Below are 20,175 nucleotides of genomic sequence, written 5' to 3' on the forward strand. Positions count from 1 at the left end.
TACAGGATATGTTACTTTTCCCTATGAGGAGACCCTCAAATTGTATTAATTCCCCCTATATATTTGCTATGCTATCATAAAAGTTTCTCCAACATCTCTTTTCCCTTAGAAATACCATAAATCTGGACTTGGAAGAAGTAGCAGGATAAAGTGTGAACAAATGATACCATGGGGCCAGTGGCATTTAAATTCTGGAGGTTCTACCACAATCCCCTCCTTTTCTTTTGATTAGCTTTTAATAACATATCTAGAAGAGCTAGAAGAATGTATCTCCTCTTTTCATAGTCATGCCATCATTGCAAATATTGCACCAATGCAGATTCCAAATGCAAAAGTCCATGAGGCAGCAAGATCCAGTGAAAACAGCACTGTGTCTGGAGTCAGAGGATATAGATTTGAATTTTACCTCTGTTGCTTTCTAACTATGTAACCCCCAGCAAGTCATTTTCACCTCTCTGGATCTGTTTCCTCGTCCATAAAATGAGGGGCCTCTGAGGTACCTTGTAGCTCTAACACTATGACTCTATAGTCTATGCTGTAGGGATAAATGCTACCAGTAACATAAAAAGAACTACAACTCTGCTCATGATGATTAAACGCCTTGGGAGCACTCCCACCCCAAATCTGAAGCTGTAAAGCTGAAAAATCTACATATAACTGTGATCTCTCCCTCACCTATCCCTATACACCCACATATTTCTTATTGTACCCAAAACATTTTTTATGACATTTTGATTTGGTTCATAAGATTCTTGGCTCATTCCTTTGCATTAAGAGACTCACATACAAAACTAGTTGTGAAAGAAGCCAGAACTTCTTGCAGTTTACATTAACAGTTGTAGTATAAAACAGCAAGTCCTAGTCTTGAAAAGTTTGTAAATCAGACCTCTGTCTTTCTGTTCAGTATATTCAAATGAGTGGTGGGAAAAGTTCCCCTGCATTGTTCTTGCATTCATTTTCTTTCCTTTTTATTCAGCATGGAATATCTATATACATAGAAAATATAAATACATAGTAAGAAATACAGTGGGCTCAGTAAAGAGGGAAGACCCATTTTATTTACATGTTATTCGTAACATGTATTGGGCAGGATGATGGCAGCCCTGACTTTGAACCTGGGCTTTCCATGCAATGTAGGGAGAAGCAGTGCCCAAGAGCTCATGAACATCTCATTTACCAGTGTTATTTGCATCTTCCCAGACAAGCCTTCTGAGCTATAAGAAATAGACAGCTTGTGTTTATGGCCATTCAATGAGATGAGAATACCAATTGAAGGAGACAATGGGATTCTCTGAATATGGCAAAACCATATAGGCCAGCAGTACATAGTTGGTACCCGAAAGGAAAACATAGATGTAGAATGGTGTCATAAAACTATTGTCAGGTAAACATCCCACAACATGACCATTAGAAAAGTCTGTTAATAAAAGGAAAAGAATTACATGACTGTCCTTTTTCATCTAGGAGAAATAACCTTTTTATCAGTTTCATTTTTCCCCTTTCCTTTTGAAATGGTATCTTTATTGGGATTCTTGCTAAAGAAATTCCTTGCATTTGTATTTACCTTGGAAATTAAGCCAAATCAATACATATATAGTGACTTCTTACAAAGAGGATGTAATAAATATTTACTGCATAAATAATCTCTACCTTCCATTCTCTAAGACCATTATAACACAAAGTTCTTTTCTAAACCTTTAGTCTGAGGTATTGGGGTTTTTTGTGTGTGTTTCAGGCACATTAGTTTGAACTGGCAGCCACATACTACCTAATGTTCTCTGAAAATGACAGATGTTTGCCTCAAGAGTGTGGCAAATTATCTAGAAGAGATAATTTAACATCTAACCCTCATGCTGGGGAGCCAGCCCTGGAGATACAAAATACCATCAAGAAAGTTTCTCTGATCTTAATTCTGTCTATCCTGACTTATTTACATGACACTGATGAGTGCTTGGTCAAATGGATAAATGTTTTCAGAGATTCTGGTTTCATTATACTAATTATAAAGAAAAAAATTTTTTTTTTGCTTTTTGGTGAGGCAATCCAAGTTAAGTGACTTGTCCAGGGTCACACAGCTAGTACATGTCAAATGTCTGAAGCTGGATTTGAACTCAGGTCCTCCTGACTCCAAGGCTGGAGCTCTATCCACTGAGCCACCTAGCTGCCCCAGCAAAATAGATTTTAAAAAATAAATGGAGGGGCAACATTGCCCTGCAGCAATCAAAGCAGCTGAATTATTCCCATTGACAGGCTGAGTAAGAGAGTAGCAAGAGGCAAGAGAAGCATTTTCAGTCTCACATTTGAGAATGCATTCAGTAGTGAGCAACAAGTATGTCAGTTTCAGTGGAAGAAAGCTTCACTACTGGCAAGATCCAAGAAATTCAATGAAATGTTCTCTTTGCTTCATTATCGAGTTTTATTGAATGCCTACTGTATTCTTAGCTCTGTCCTAGGTGCTGATGCAGACATAGGTGATGTGGTTCCTTAAGGCGTTGGGGAGAAAAGACTAAGACAGAATCAATTTGAGATGAATATATGTGTCAGGACATCTTGGTCCTAGAATGCTCTATTTCATAGGACAGATCACTGAAGTTATGAGTTTGGAGGATAGTAAGGGCTAAAGATGGGCAATAGGACTTGGACTTGAAGTATGGATTGGATTTGAAGAGGCACAGCAGGAAAGGCTGGAAAAAGAGGAGACACATGAAGGAAGATGATTTTGGGGGAAATGAATAAATTAAATTATTGGAGCAGGGATTGTATTGGAGAACAAGGAGAAACCCAGTTGTTGATAAGGTTAATAATGTGTTGGCAATGGCAAAGGTAATAACATAAAAAGCAGACCACTTACCAACTATCTGTCACCAATCCTCTTGATTTTTCTGTTTCTTCATCAGTGGTGACAAAAGTCATGTCTTTTCCTCAAGAAAATTGTCTGGGGAAGAAATGGAAAAAAAATTCTCTTTGACTGCCTCTCTTCCAACTTCACTCTTTTTGTCTTTGTCCTGGAAAAGATTCTTGGAAGAGGTGGCAAAGGAGAAAGTTGGGGGATATTTTCAAAATACAAAAGGAATGATAGATTAATACAGAGTGTAGTGTAAGTACCTTTCCTTCTTTTAACAGGAGGGAGGATTGAAAGTGACAGTTCCCTGGAATAAGTGCAACTCCCATGAAGCTTTTCCCAATAATACATTTGATCTCACTGGGTGTGTGTGTGTGTGTGTGTGTGTGTGTGTGTGTGTGTGTGTGTGTGTGTTACTTCATCAGAAATACTGGACTTCCCTATAGTGAGCTGACCTTGACTAACAGAGCCTACAATCTAATTACTGTTCTGGAGAGTACATACTGCTCTCTCACAGTTTCTATTCCTGCCACTCAAACATTCCAACTTGCTAAAGGTTCCAGGTCAACTCTGTTTGCTAATAACCCTTTTAATGACAATATTCTACATTCATTTGCAGGATCACTTTTATGGGACCTCTTTGTTTGCTTTTAAACGTGTATAGTCAAAGTAGCTCAGGTTCATTCAATTTAATGGTATCCCCCAGGAAGCATTTTACTCTGTATTTGATGGGAATAAGAGGATAAACCCAGAAATTGTTGTAGCATTGGGAATTACCTTAGAAAAGAAGGGTTCTTGGTGAGCCAGCACTAAAATATCAAATTATATTTATAATCTGAGATAAGGTATAATTTGGCATAATGAGGTACAGTCTTCTGGTCTATTTAAAAAGGATATGAAAATTTGGAATCAGATACTTAGAGCTTATCAAAATGTCTGTTTCCTTTTCCAAAACTATTATGTCCCATTCTTTTTAATAGAAGTAAAACTGCCTCCAGGTTACGAAAATTGGGGTACCCAACCTGAAGGCAGTTATGGAAGAGAAAGCTACTAGTAGCTAGACTAAAAGAGTACAATTAACATCCACTTGAAAATAGTACCAATTTTTGCTGCTTCTCCCAAATTTTCTCAGGCTGCATATTAGTTTTCTATGACAACTCTTCGTACCAATACTTTTACCTTCCTTCTGTTTATCTCCAGGGTCTATTGATTGGAGCTGCCCTTGATTGCAGTTGTAACTAAGTTTCCTTGAATTCAAAGTTTTGTAGGGTTGATGAGTGGAAGGATGATTTCTCTCTGACAGATTCCACCAAAGACACACCTCCCCACCCCCTCCCCTATCATGAAAATTTCCATTAATGTTAGAGTCTCATTTTGGACCATAAGAAGGTACCCTCCATTGGTGATATAAAAGATAAATGAAGCACTAATGGGTGGTTCTGTTTTTTTTTAAACTTTTTTTCTCTCCTAAATCATGGATAACTACAGCCAATAGAGATTGAGAGTCTGGAGTAATTATTAATTCTCCACTTTTTTTTGTTTTGTTAGTGGAATCCTGCCTCAACCTTCCCAGCCAAGGTCAGGAAATTGTTTTCTTTATCTGTTCCATTTCCAGGCTCTTGTGACAGTCAAAAAAAAAAGTTTGTCCTTTGGGTTGAATTTTGTCAAGATGTTTATTGGTCCAAAACAGGATAAAAATTACATATGGTTGGAGCTTTTTTTTCTCCCCAGAGGTCATTTGGTTTTTTAAGTTCCTCAGAGTATGTCTCCTAACATTAAGATACTTTCCAGATGTTTTTGTTTGTTTGGGGTTGGGCTTTTTTTTGTATTAAGATTTCTATAAAATGGTTTCCTTACTTAATTGATGAAAGAAAAAGGTGGAATCTGGAAAGGATTGATTGGGAAATGAAGAAGATACAGTGAATTAAAGAAAAATTCAATGAGCAAGGATGGAATTCAGAGAAAGAGTAATAGAACTTAGCAGGAAGAAATCTTAGACAACATCTAATCTGACCCCTTCATCTTAAAAACTGAGTCCCAGAAAAATGAAATGACTTGCTCACAGAAACAATAAAGGATCTTGACTAGTCCCCTCCTCCTCTTCTGTGCCTAGAGATTTGCTCATTCACAAAAAGCCACTTTTTGTCTCAAGTCATTTGCGCTCAGTTGCCACACCTGCCTTTTTCCTCACAACTGTACTGCAAGGATTGTTTAAATTGATTTTCCATAATACTTGAAGCAAGGGGCCTTTATTAATAAGTGACATTCTTTTTCACTAAAAGATTTACTCAGAGAAGAGGTGACCCTGGAATCTCAAAGGCCAACAATAAGATCTGGTGGATACTACCAAACCTTTCCATATGTAAACTTATCTAAGAACCATTTAACTAAGTTTTGGTGAACTGCATAATCTGAAGTTATCTATTAATAGGTGGGATTTGATGTATTTATATCATTCATATTACATATTATGCAGTATAGAAATCTTTTCATAATAATGAATTCACAAATATCAATGAGTCAGCTACTTCACCCCATCCCCGTGTTAACCCTACCCTACCCTATCCTACTCACCCGACCCCACCCTACCCCAACCCCAAGTCACTCTAGGATTAGTGGGAAGCTTTATTTGAGATGAGTAATAGCTCAAAAATCAAAGGCAGCTGCCCTCTCCTCGGTTATGCCCCCTCCTCCCCCAATCAGATAGCAAGTATACCTTCCTGTGCATGAGGAATACCAACATTACATTTACTTGTAAATGCAAATTCTGATCTGTAGATGTATGTTCATCCATCTCACATTACATTGTGAAATAAGATAGCTCTTTGTGGAAGAAAATAACTATTATTTTTCCTTTGAAGGTATAATTCCATGTGCAGATATTACAGTAAGGGCATGCTATGGCTGTGAATGAAAATACACAAAGGCCAAAGATTTCTCATTATGGTACCCACAGCAACTGCCAGTTGTCGACCTAAAGACTCAGAGTACATAAATTTGATAGCATATTAAATAAATCTCAGTTATTCATTTGCATGATTTAGCCAAGCCATTTGCTGTTGTCCAAATCATTTGAATTGAGGATTAGAACTCTGATTTTCCACACAGTTTTTAAGGGTCAGACTCCCAGTCATCACATGGCACTAATGAGCGCTCCAGGATTGACTGTATAGTACTTACTGGCCAGTGCCTTCACGTATTTGGATTAGCCAGTTAAATGATTGATTATTGTACCTAAATAGGCAGTGTCTCTCCAGAATACTGTCATTGGAAACCAATGTATCATTTTTTCTCTGAGTAAACAATGCACCAAATTAAATAACACTATGTCAGTGTTCTATGTCAAATGGCTCCCCCTTTCTGATTGCAAAGGACAGCTTTTTACAATGCTTGATTTGGGGGCTGGGGGAAGGGCTGGGCTAAATAGCAACAAAGGAAGGGCAGAGAGACCAGGGATCAGAACAGGAGAGAAAAGGGAGCCTTGCCCTCTTTTATATAATGACCCTTGTCTGATCCATACCCACATGAAAAGTAACCCTTAATCAATTTTGTTTTAATTACTGAATGTGGGAAAACAAGACTGTTGCAAATGCATGAAGTTTTAATTTATGCATAGACGAGTCATACAGAATAATTACCTTGCAGTTGAAGAATAATGAATAGTGTCAGATCTGGTTAATCCATGCTTGGCTTATCCTTCTGTCTCTGTATCAAAAAGATTTCGAGTGGTAACTAATCTGTTAGCATGTTTAAAATGTGCCCTTGTTTTGTTAAAAAGAAGGGGGGGTGTCTTCTCCAAACCCCTCTGATCTACTTTAGAGTTCTCAAATTGGGATTGAACACATTTGAATATCATTTTCTGAGAAAAAAAACTTTATATCGCTGTTATCAGCTCATATTTGATGTTCAAAAGCACACTGTTTTTTGTTATCAGTGCAGGAGAAATTATCTATATGGATTATTTTGGTTCCTATGATACCAAAACATGTATCATGGGGTAGTAATAAGTGAAAGGGAAAGCTATAAGATACAGGGTAGGTTCAGTAGAGATGGTGGTTAGAAGGGAGCTTAGAGTTCATTGAATCTGACTCCTTCATTTTACATGTGAGGAAACTGAGGCTGAAAGACTTTATTTTTTTCCACTATTAAATTTTGTATTTCATTTATGGAATAAAACAAACATTTCACAACATAATACAATAAAAAAGATGATTGCACAAGAAACTGCAAGCTACTATGCACAACTTTCTATTCCTTTCAAATATACAACAAAATTATCCTATAATTTTTTTCTCCCCTCTCACCCCAACTCTATAGATGGCTACCTTTGTATGCATGCATACACACACACACACACACACACACACACACACACACGTAAAATTATTCTATATATATTTCTATTTATCACTTCTTTCTCTGGATGCAGCTAGCATCTTCCTTCATATGTCCTTTATAATTAATTTGGGTATTAATAAAAGTCAAAATGACTTAGTCACTCAAAGTTGTTCTTAAAAGAAAATTGCTATTACTGTACACAGTGTTCTCTTGGTTCTGCTCATTTTGCTTTTCATTATTTCATGCAAGTCTATCCATGTTTTTTTTCTAAAATCACTGAGCTCATTATTTCTTATAGCACAGTAGTATTGCATCAAAATCATATACCACAACTGTTCAGCCATTCCCCAATTGATGGGTGCCCTGCAATTTCCATTTCTTTGTCACCATAAAGAGAGTTGCTATAAACTTATAATGACTTGTCCAGGACCACACAACTAGTAAGTATATGAGGCAGGTTTGAACTGGGGTCTTTTTAACTCTAAGCCCAATATTCTATCCACTCTGCTTATAATAGCTGGTTAGGCACTGTTAGCCTGAAGCAAAACAGTTAGCCTGGATTGGGAGGCAGGCAATGAGTATTGATAACAACTTCTCCATGTGTTCTCTTAACACCAGGCAACTGGGAGGCTCAGTGTATTGCAGTTGATTGAAGAGTAAGACTTTAATAAAGTAAGTTAAATATTCCAAAGCATTGAAATGGTGAAGGTAAAACTTGCCTGTTCTATTTAACTAATTTTCTCTCTACCCTCTATGGAGTTCTCCCGAACTCCTATACAGCTATTCCCAGAACAGAGCACCAGTATGTAAACTGAAGCCACATAAAGAAATCCCCTACTAGAAGTTTCAGAAAAGAAGGAATGAAAAGTAGTATTTGGCAGGTATGCAGTGTCTGACTTGTGAAAATTTAAAAATAATTTCATTTACTAAGGCAAAAGCTGTTACTTAAAGAATTAGGTTTGAGGGGCAACTAGGTGGTGCAGTGGATAGAGCACTAGCCCTAGAGTCAGGAGGACCTGAGTTCAAATCGGATCTCAAACACATAACACTCACTAGCTGTGTGACTCTGGGCAAGTCACTTAACCCCAATTGCCTCACCAAAAAAAAAAAAATTGGGTGTGAACAATGTCAAAGGACTCATGATATAAAAATGTTCTCCCCTCTAGAGAGAACTGATGAACTCTGAGTGCAAATTAAAGCATACTTTTTCACTTTATTGTGTCTTGCTTGGGGGGGGGACCTGCCTAATATGGAAATATATTTTACATAACTTCACATGTAAAATTGATATCTCATTACCTGATTTCTCAATGGATGGGGAAGGAGCTGGAGGGAGGGAAAGAATTTGGAACTCAAATTTTTTGAAACAAATGTTCAAAATAAATTAATTAATATATTTTTAAAAGAATTGGGCTTGAGTACAGCAATATAAAGAGAAGACTAATTAGTAAATTTGCTACTTATTCTTCCCTGCTGTGGTTATTAGTTATGCCATAAGCATTACAATCCAGAAACCAGTTCTTGGCAGAAGAGTATGGTACTCAGTGCCTCTGTCTTGCCACCTGTTGAAACTGTTGCCCTTTCTTTACCCTAAATACCCAAGTCTAAACAGTTGGATGGCATCTGTTCTTAGGTCTATGAACACCCACACTGCTACCTCTGAAATAATACACTTGTCTTGCCAAATGACATATCCCTGGTGCAGAGAATTCTATCCCTCCCATGGATCAAAACGCATTCCAATGAGAGAGCATGTCATTTTTTTAAAGACATTGCCTGGTGTGCATTCTGAATTCTGCTCATTCCTCTTGGTTACACTATACGCCTACATTCGGTCTTCTTCATTTTTCAATCCCAGAATCTAGTGATATGTTTAGAGAAGCATACAATATGAACGGCAGCCATCAAAAGAAAAAATGCTCAGGGCTAACGATCTGAGTATATTGGCTTAAATACTGCCTAATTATACCTTGGAAATTTTTTTCCTAATGACTTTTTTAGAGACAAAATATGCTAGACACTTGTTCCATGTTTGATACTAGTTGCAGTCATATGCACACACAAACACATATGAACCAATGGCATTTTTTGTAACTTCTACAGAAATGGTCAATTTCTCAATAAACAAAAACTACTATAAATATCATAAACTAAACTGGTCATGATGGTTCGCAAGCCAAGTTTCTCAAAAGCATTTATTCTTTGAGCCCACAATCCCCAAGGTGCACAAGAAGCATTCAGCTAAACCTTCCAACACTACAATCACCACCCAAGAAATGGAGATGAAACTGTGACCCATTCCCCTACTAGAGATTCTTCAGTCCCAACATCACTAAGTTGAGAGACACCGAGCACAGTCAAGGGGCTTCTTCATTTACTTGTGGGATCTATCTAGCAAGGATGCTAAATCTATTCTTACTTTTGAAGTTTCCTCAGTGAAAAAAGTGGGTTGTTTAAGGGGCTTTGAAAAATTATAAGATTCTTGAGGTCATTTCCTGTCCATCATTGTATACATTTTGAGGTATGGTACCATTTTGAAGGCAGTGGATAATCGTATTTATGTCAAACAAACGAATAGGATGGAAGTCAATAGGATGATCTCTGTATGGATGGAATAGAATCAGACCTTGGATTATACTGGTGTTTTTCTGGTGCTTAGATGAAAAGAGATTTAACATACATTATCATCCCTGTACCTTTCTTTAGGAACTTTTGAGAAAAAGAACCTCAGCAATATCAGTAGAAAGAATCAGAAAACATAATACAAATCAAATATTTGCTTCAGTTCCTCAAATCAATCTAGATTGTATTCAGTTAAGTACTATTCATCAGATTCTAAGGGTGAGTGGGCATTAATGATTCTGTTTCTTTGTAAAAGTAGAGAGTAAAGGATGGTTTATCTCCTATTGTACGACTTTTAGAGTATGGCACTAGAAAAAGACTAGTCTGTATGAATGGTTTTCTTCTACATAGTATCAGGTTACTTTTGATTCCTATATAGTAAATTCTTTTTTTTTTTTTGGTGAGGCAGTTGGAGTTAAGTGACTTGCCCAGGGTCACATAGCTAGAAAGTATCAAGTGTCTGAGGTCACATTTGAACTCAGGTCCTCCTGACTACAGGGCCAGTGCTCTATCCATTGCACCACCTAGCTGCCCCTATAGTAAACTCTTAATAAATGTTTATTGATTGATTGAATTTTAAAGGATCATTTCAAGGTACTCTGTTCTTTACGTTTAGAAATGGGAACGTGAAAAATTTTGCAACTTATGTTATACTTTACAAACAGCGTTGTACAAAGCATCTTCTAAAGAGGCAGCATGGCATGGTAGATGGACAGCAGCCTTTGGCATCGGGAGGACTTGGGTTGAAGGCCTGCCTTTGACATGTACTGGCTAGGTGACTATAGACAAGTCATTTGTCCTTTCAGTGCATCCAAAAAGCTGTAAGACTGTAAGTGCAAAGAAGGTATGAACCTGCATTTTTAGAGGGAGTTCTTCATAGGAAGCTCCTAATCCTAATGAAATCACAGGTCTGATGACCTCCCCCCCCAAAAAAAAAGTTTAGTTGATAGTGGAAAACAAGAAAGGAAAGGAAAATGAAGCACTAATTATAGTGTCTTACAATATTAATCAATGGTGGAGGACCCTAAAGCTATCAGTGGTTTGATAACACCTTTGAGAATTCCTTATTATCTGATGGAGAATTATGCAATAAATTGGGAAAAGAGAATTCTGTCTTCTCAGTTGAAAGACTAGTAGAAACTAGAAGTTTGGACTAGTAGAGAAGAGCATAGGCCTGTGATCTAGGATTCCTGGATCTCTGATCAAAGCTCTGATATCTATCAGCTCAGTAACCCTAGGTAAATAATTCCTAGGTAAGTAATACCTCAGTTTGCTTAGTTCCATATCATATGGAGGTAGTGATAACTGTACTACCAAATTCACAGAGTTGTTGGCAGGGGGAATGAGGGATGCCTGTGTGAACATTTTGATAAGATAATACATACAGCACTGTCTAGACGTAAGGTATTGTTTTTTATGATCAAACCCTTTACCAGTGAGCTAGGCTCTTCAGACACATTATCAGGTAAAGGCAAGAAATAGAAATACTTTCAAATGGCACATACCTTTTCTCTCATTCTAACCTTTTCATGGTTGCCTATTCCTTTTTCACTTTGCTGATCAATCAACCTCATACAACACTCTCCTGGATGTTTGACAATATGAAGGAGGTTCATTAACTCAAAAACATCACCTACCTGACAGTCATCATCACATCTTGTATCTCTGTACTGCAGGTTAGTAGTTTCTAGCTTTACATCATTTTGATCTTTGAATTCTGGTGCAATGGACTTTTCTCCTTATGTCCTAAGAACTTTTCCCTTGTAGCTTCCCCTTCTTCCTATCCTCCCCCCTCTACTATTGGAATCAGGAAGCAAGGCAGCTGGGAATATTCCTGGCTACAGAATTCACTTTCCCTGTTGGTCTGTTCTAATGTCCAAGTTAGATAGTCTCCAGGCAGGAGCCTTTGTGTTTACACAGATGTGGACCTGACAATCAGAGGGAGCTGGGACTTATTAGAACCAGTTAATTTGACCATGGGTGTGAATTGTTTTGCTTATTCCTGTCTTTGAAGCAGGACACAGTGGGCTTGTTTCATAAACTAAGAGATCAAACTTAAATCCAGGTAGAGACCAGCTAAATCCCTACCCTTAACTAGAGAAGACAGAGCAATATTCCATGACTCTGACCTCATCCTTATCTATATTGTGATCTGAAAGGGAAAGGGTTATCATTTATTGTACCTGTCTGGATGAAATAGTTCAGATCCTCAATCTCTCTTGGTGCCTCCAAAGGCTTCACTTCTAAATATGCTAAAATCCTTGTTTAAATTTAGTATATAAAAAATTAAGAATTATGTTCTTAGAATGTGAATAAGTTCTGTAGTTGTTTGTAAAGAAGGTAAGTTATTCAATTCAGCAAAGCTTTATGCTCTCTCTGGAACGTCCCCTTTCTAATGCCTCTGGAGAGGGCAAGATGAGAAAGGAGAGCAGGGTAGGAAGAGGATCAGTGGAAACCATTGTCCAATCAGTAAATGGGAAAAAACTTGAAGATGATCAAAGGACCACATTTTCAGCTGAGATTAAGTCAAGGGAGTTCAAACCATTCATGCTGGTGGATGGGAACATCAGAAATATTTTCCCTAGATGAATTGTGCTCAACTTGACAAAGAGGATGGAGAGAAATAAGCAAGAGATACTGTGTGTTTCTGGAAGTAATAGGGGCAAAGCTATTGAGCTTTGTAACTTCTGGCTTGAAATGAGAAGCTAAATCTCAAATTCAAATCATGGTTCAGACAAATGCCATACTTAGAGACTTGGGCAAAGTCATCTGACCTCTCGTTTTCTTCTGTAAAAATGGGCATAATGGCAATCTTCTGTATAAACTGTGATTATCTGAAGGTTTTGAAGTAGCAAATCTTGTTATTTAGCCTTATCACAGGTAAGTGTGGTCTAGATGGGAAATGGAAGATAGGGTGTTTGGAAGCTCTGGGACTTTCCCCTCATCCTTTTCTTTCTTTTTCCAATTTTTTTTTTTATTGGTATAAGGAACTTCCTAGTGAGGAAACTGTCTCTAAGAATATAAATCCACCATTGTTCTTTAGTTTATAATCTTAGAGTTGCCTGGGACACTGAGTGGTGAAGTAACTTGCCCTAGGTCAGTTATTCAGTATGGATCAGAGGTTGGCCATGAACTGAGGCCTTCCCAGCTCTAAGGCCAGAATTCTACCCCATTCTGACTCTCTGTCACTGTTTTTTTCTGGATTAAAAAATCAAGCAGCAACATTTTACATGTGCAAGAATAAGCCTCTATCTATCCTTTGGTCTCCAGGCAATTATTATTATTATTATTATTATTATTGTTGTTGTTGTTATTGTTGTTTCCAGAAAATTAATGTTTCACAACATGTAACTGAAGCCATAACTACCACATAAACGTTGATTTTTTTCACCAGTCCCCCACCTCCTTGCATCAGATCACACTTTTACCTGAGGATTAAATGAACTGTCTCTGCTGCTTATAAAGGAACAACCTGCCGCTGCCTCAGTCCACAGGTCATTAGCATGTAGCCATAACTGACTATTTTGTACCGTGATTGAAGCAGCATAAATTATTGGGGGGGGGGAGAGCCAAAAATAGTTCAGCAGATGTTATTCTTGTGGCCAGCCTTATGGTATGCAGCAGCAAAGCAACTAATAGGAAAATGAGGAGACTGGAGATGCTCTCTCAGGTCCCTTTCCAACCTTATGATTCAATTTTTTTTTACCTGCAAATTATTTTTCCTGCAGTTTAATTTTCTAAAATCAATGGGTAGAGATCATGAATCTAGGCTTCTGGGAATCAACTTTGAAACTGCTAAATAATGATGAAACTTGTATGGCACAGCCTCTATTGCTTATGATCTAAAGTGAAATTCACTATGTTTAGGAGCAGCTAGGTGGCCTAGTGGATAGAGCACTGGCCCTGGAGTCAGGAGGAGCTGAGTTCAAATCCAGCCTCAGACCAGACACTTGACACTTCCTAGCTATGTGACCCTGGACAAGTCGCTTAACCCCAGTCACCTCACCAAAACAGAAAGAAAGAAAGAAATTCACTGTTTAGATACTGCAGTGGTCAGTCAGTCAATAAGCATTTATCAAATGCCTGTTATGTGCCAGTCAGTCCCTACCCTGGAGGAGCTAACAATCCAATGGAGTGGCCAGGATTTGTACTCTGATTCATATTTACTGTATTTTAGGAAGCATAGACTAGCCTAATTCATTACAAAATTCAATTCAATATTCAGCTGCCAGAACAGAGGCTCCAAATAACAATAAATAATTCTTCTCATAAATTCTTCAAACTTCCTAGCTCTTTGATTAGTGAATTCTATCATTTCCCCAGAGGAAATCAGGGTAAAGAAAAGTTAAGTAAGGTCACACCACAAGTCGGGGAGCAAACCCGGAATGGAGCCCAGGTGTTCTCATTCCTAATCCCGTGACAATTGCTTGATCTCACTTTAAACCCTAAGCAATAACACTTCACATCAGCATGTATTATTTCCAGGCCTATAATAAGATGCTTGGATCTGAAGCATTTCAAGTGTTACTTTTAAAAGAGTTGTCATAACAACAGGAATAAAAGATAAAATGCAGCTACAATTTCAAAGGCCTACTTAAGTCTTGACTACAGCTTGACTCCGTATTGATATAAGAGGCCAAGGGTGGCCTCTTAGCTCATACAAGAAATTGGAGTGCATAACACTGCCATGTTTGCCACAACCTAGTTGATTTGCCATTTTTACTTAGCTTCACTATCACTTACACGTCTATCTGCCCAACCAAATCTATCTTAATCTAGTTTGATTTTTAGGAAGCCCAAATAAAAGGCCATTGACCATGCCACAAACTAGGCCATAGATGTACAGCTTTCACTTGAGATGTACCATTGCTTTAATTTGAAATGAGTTCCTATTCTCTATAGAGCTCACTTTTCCTTTCTACCTTCCTCTAACTGATTAATAAGCCCTGGAAAGATGGAATTATGGAAAGGGGATTGGAGTCCACTATATGTAATGAGATCTCTCTGTACATTGTTCTAGAACCTCATGGCAATTTGCTCACTACTTACAAAGTAGGAGGCAGCTCATTCTAATGAAAACAATTCCAGAAGGGAGCTATATAGATGTGGTCATTTCAGCAGAGTACAAAACAGCAACAAAATATAAGACGGTAATATTCGCTTAATGCTTTTTCATGAGGAGTAATAGCTATAGAATCTGATCTGGCCCAGAGAGAGAGAGTCAGTCTAAATACATGAGCAACCCAAAGAAGTGTGCTTGGCCAAGCACAAGAAATAGTTTTCATACAAAGTCCAGTCCAACAAACATTTATTATAAAATACTTTCTATGTTCTAGATAACATGCAAAACCCTGGGAAATACAAAGTCAAAGCAGAAAAATAGTCCCTGCCCTCAAGAAGCTTACAGTTTCCTGAAATCTTTTCAACAGATGATTTTATTTAAATATAGGACTAGTGGCGTCAGTCAGACCAGTGAGCCCTTAAATAAACCAGCACCCAGATTGCCTTTCTTCCTAAAAGCTCTCTCCTCCTGGATGGAGGTTTTCTACATTTGCCACCCTGCTATTTCAGACATCTTTGACTTTCCCTCAGGTACAGAATTGAACTTTGTCTTTGACAGTTTGTATCTCTTGCTGGTTTTGCGTTAATGTGCAGTTTGTAGCTAGCCACACAAGGGCCAATGTCACCTCTTAAGGAAGGACTGGGGATATTTTACACATTCTGCTAACATGCTCAAAAAGAGAGAGGCAACGCAGCAAGGCCTAAAGGCCAGCACTTTGGGATCCTATTTCCCCTCTGTCGTTAACTAGCTGTGTGACCTTTTATAAGTCACTGAGCCCATTTCCATGTTTTTCTTCACCTATAAAACGGAGATGATATTACAATTAACAATTGTTTTGTGTGGCTTCTTCATGTTGGTTAGAAGGGCAAAGTACATTTATTTCCTCCTTAAGCACAAAATAATGGATTGTCTCTGTAGGGAAAACAACAATAAATGGTTTATAGGTTCATAAATTTAGAATTAGAAGGGACTTAAGAGGTCATCCAGTCCAAGCTACTCATTTTGTAGATGTGAAGACTGAAGCCAAGAGGAGGTGAGTGACTTGGCAACAGTGTGATCCATTGAATTGACCAATTCAAACTGTAATCATTACATTGGTCATTACCGTTCAGACATTCAGTTGTGTCCAACTCTTCATGACCCCATAGGCCATACTCATACTGTCCATGGGGTTTTCTTGGCAAAGGTACCAGAGTGTTTGCCATTTCCTTCTCTAGTGTATTAAGGCAAATAGAGGTTAAGTGACTTGCCCAGAGACACACAGCTATAAGTGTCTGAGTCTGGATTTGAACTCGGGTCTTCCTGACTCCAGGCTCAACACTCCATCCACTGAGACACCTAGCTGCCTTGATGACATCACATTGGTGTTGTTGGTGTTCAGTTGTTTCAGTCATGTCTGACTCCTCATGACCCCATTTGAGATTTTCTTGGCAAAGATACTATTTCCTTCTCTAGCTCATTTTAAAGATGAGGAACTGAGGCAAACTGAGGGTTAAGTGACTCACCCAGGGTCACACAGCTAGTAAGTGTCTGAGGCCAGATTTGAACTCAGGAAGATGAGTCTTCCTGATTCCAAGTCCAGTGCTCTATCCACTGGGGAACCTAGCTGCCCCCGTATGTCAAGTACTTTAGATATACTATCTCATTTGAGTCTTATAACCGCCATGTAAGATATGAACCCCAAGTATCATTATCCCCATTTTAAAGATAAGGAAACTGGGATCAGGAAGGGTACATAGCTTATCAGTTGTCATCTTTATAGTAAGGGCAGAAGGCTGGAACGGGTTATTGCAGAATGTGAATCAGGACAAAATACCAATGGTACTGGTGCCACTGAGAAGCACCTGAGGGGCTGTTTAGTGACAATACCCATTTTCCAAGCCTTTCCTTTATTTCCTCCTCCTTTAATACTTTCTTTATCTTTTTTCCTTCCTTCCTTTACCTCCCTTGCCTGTTGTACCCAGAGGCATCCACCCACTAATGGTAAAGGTGACAATTCAGTAGACAATAGAATACTTTCTACCTGTAAAGCTATTATAATAGGGGATGGGAAGATGTATAGAAATCCAGCCAAGATGGAACAGCTTACTGTTTACCAGGGGAGGTTAAAACAGTATTTAATAGCTAATACATTCAATATGCTGGGTCAATTTAGCAGTGGTATAAACCTCCAAAAGAGGGAGAAGTCTTTCCCTACTGGGTTTATGAGAAAATGAACAAAAGATTTTAGAGCAAATGAGCACCCTATTTGAAGCCATGGCTAACCTCTTCATTTTACAGATGAGGAAACAAATGTACAGAGGCAGATTTCTGCAAAGCCACATAGAGAGTAGCCACAGAGCCAAGACTCCAAGTCAAGCCTTCTGATTCCCATTCTGTTGCATTTTCCACTACTCTATGAGGCCTCATAACCAGGGTGACATTTGAGCCATGCCTTGAACTATGATTAGGATTTTTAATAATCAGAGCTAGGTAAGGGGATTTCAGACAAAGAGAACAATAATGTGAACATATATGTAGAAGGAAGACAGAGCAATATATGTTCACATATATTGGTTAAATTTGGCTTAAGGATAAATTTTGTATAAATGGGTGGTGGGAGATGAGACAGGTAGGTTGGAACCAGATTATAGAGACATTCAATGCTGGGTTTAGAAAGGGTGCCAAAGCAGTATAACTTACATCTCATTCCTTCATCTCCTTGTAGGAGATGGAAATCTTGGGATGACTATGTATATGCATATCATAACTGTTTTAGCTTTAGTTCTGGGGCTATTCAACCTCCCTGAGCTATTCTGTGGACCATATCCCAAAGCAGAGGCACCCAGGGCAATTACCCGTATTACTGGTAACAGTTTTACATATCTACTGGGAAATTAATATAGTTTTTCAATATGTTAAAACAGCAGGCTTGAACTTCATTAACTTGGTATATAATACTCTCAGTATTGCTCCTCTATTTGACTCTGAAATTCAAGCCAAAGGCTGACCTCTGCATTCCTCATTTTCCTCACTTTAGGAAATGGGCACGATTAGGCAGCATGACATAGTGCAAAAAGCTCTGGACTTGGAAGCAAAAGAGAGAGAGAGAGAGGGACCTGGCTTTGAATCCTGGCTCTGACATTTATTAGCTATGTGGCCTTAGGAAGGTCATTTCAACCCCTTTGAGCTCTAGTGTCCTCATCTTTAAAGTGAGGTAATAATGCTGTTTCTATCTACCTCACAGGGTGGTTGTAAGGAAAGAATACTATAAAGCTCAAGTCATACTTAATGAAGCGGTATGTAAATGTAAACCATTATTATTGTTATCATCATTATTATTGTTATCATCATTATTATTATTATGCCTGTTCAAGGAGCCATTGATATGACTTAATCAGATTATTACTTTTGAAAATCCATTTTCATTGATATCTTTGGTTTATATTACCTACATTTTCACACACACAAAAAAAAGCCACCCTTTATAATAAAGAATGGGAAAAAAGGGAAAAAAATCAGGAAAACTAACAAATACATGAAAAAAAGTGGATCTCACATGCAATGTTCCATCCTGGCACCCTGGATAGAGCACCGACCCTGAGTCAGGAGAACCTGAATTTAAATCAGACCTTTAGACACTTAATAGCTGTGTGACCTTGGGCAAGTCACTTAACCCTGATTGCCTCCAAAAAATAAAGTAAAAAAAGGAGATACCTCATAGGGTTGTTGGAGACTCAGATGATATATGTGATTGCAAGAGGGCGCTACCATATACATGGAAGAGCTCTATGTCCTACAGGGCCATAGCCTTTTCTTTTAAGTGGGTGTCTGAAAACTTTTCTTTAGTACTGTTCAATTGCCTTAATAAAGATGCTACATCACAATATAAAACTTGGTTAGTAAACAATATTAATAACTAATAACGGATAAGTAAAAAATCAGGAAAATGTCGATACCAAATATTCTACCTTGATAAGGAAGGGAAGACATCAAGTAAACAACAAATCAACGAGCATTTTTTAAGTGATTTCTATGTGCCAGGTTATCAAGCTAAGTGCTGGGTATATGAAGAAAGGCATAAGCAGTTTCTGCCCTCAAGGAGCTTATATTCTTATATGGAAGATAACATGCAAACGGCTATGTACAAATAAGATACATATAGGATAAAATCATATATATGTATATATGTGTACATATATGGGAAATGTATATTTGTGTATTTGAGAAATATGTATGTCAGGAAAAAAAGCAGTTAACTTAAAAAATATATATATATATATGTATGTAGAAAAGATTAGTCAACCATTCTGTAATAGGTACCCTGCCACTGTGTAATAAGCATCTATTTTAGGCCTCATGTTAAACAAACACTACCATCCAGACAGTAGCAGCCTCCTTGCATCTAAGCCCTGATAGGGTAGCTATTTTAGTGAATTATACTTTATTGTCCATGATGTGGGGAAGAGAAAAAAGAACTACATGTCTTCAGACATGAAGAAACTCAACTTTCACTTTTTTCAGTCCTCTTCATTTTAAGGGATTTCAACTGAGGGAAGATAAAGCAATAGAGACAGCCAAGTGACAAAGTCCAGGAGTCGGGAAGACCAGAGTTCAAATTTTGCCTCTGACACTGACTAGCTGTGTATCCCTGAGCAAGTCCCTTAACCTCAGTCTTGCCTCAGTTTTGTCGTCTGTAAAATGGGGATAACAATAGCACCTACTTCCCAGGGTTGTTTTGGGGAACAAATGAGATAATATTCATAAAGCATGTTGCAGTCCTTAAAGCACAATATAAATGCTAGCTATTGTTATTAAAGTATAAGACTTTCCCAGGTGACTTTTGATTAGTTCATTTTTTTCCCTGTGAAACCACTTGGGATGGGATAGCACTTCCTGTCATCAGAAGAGGAAAGACTGCTAAAAAATTTTTTAAAAAACAAGATAAGAAAGGGCAGTTAGGTGGCACAGTGGATAGAGCAGGAGGATCTGAGTTCAAATCTGACCTCAGACCAAGCACTTGACACTTATTAGCTGTGTGACCCTGGGCAAGTCACTTAACCCCAACTGCCTAAAAATTAAAAAAAAAAAACAACAAAAGATAAGAAGAAGAAAGACTGAAGCAGGGACTGTGTTAAGAAACTCATGAAGTAGTGAAATGATAATTGTGAAATAATGGTTTTAGAATATCTTCCTATTTCATTTCCTCACAACAGTTACCTAAAAGTTGCTTATCGGTTGGCTGACTTGACTTTGGTACCATCTTAGGAGCTATGCTAGAGGGATGACAAACTGCTTTCCTGCCATGAGGCTCCAATGGATATCATTGTTG

General features: G+C 38.0%; 1 protein-coding gene across 12 annotated transcripts in view; it reads left to right on the forward strand.

Moving 5' to 3' along the window:
- RIPOR2 (RHO family interacting cell polarization regulator 2) overlaps positions 1-20,175 on the forward strand; it is a 262,145-nt gene that overhangs the window by 166,259 nt on the left and 75,711 nt on the right. For 7 of the 12 annotated variants that reach the window (XR_013486253.1, XM_020986861.2, XM_020986851.2 and 4 more), the window contains exon 2: positions 11,410-11,478. The exons of the other annotated variants lie outside the window; for them this stretch is intronic. Coding sequence is in view for 6 of the 7 variants with exons in the window: in XM_020986861.2 (XP_020842520.1) it covers positions 11,410-11,478 (69 nt within the window). In the remaining variant the exon portion in view is untranslated. The remainder of the gene's footprint in view (positions 1-11,409; positions 11,479-20,175) is intronic. 12 annotated transcript variants of the gene reach the window in all.

This window comes from Phascolarctos cinereus, unplaced genomic scaffold, assembly GCF_003287225.1.
Source record: "Phascolarctos cinereus isolate Bilbo 61053 unplaced genomic scaffold, phaCin_HiC Scaffold_4;HRSCAF=312, whole genome shotgun sequence".
Classification (NCBI taxonomy): domain Eukaryota; kingdom Metazoa; phylum Chordata; class Mammalia; order Diprotodontia; family Phascolarctidae; genus Phascolarctos; species Phascolarctos cinereus.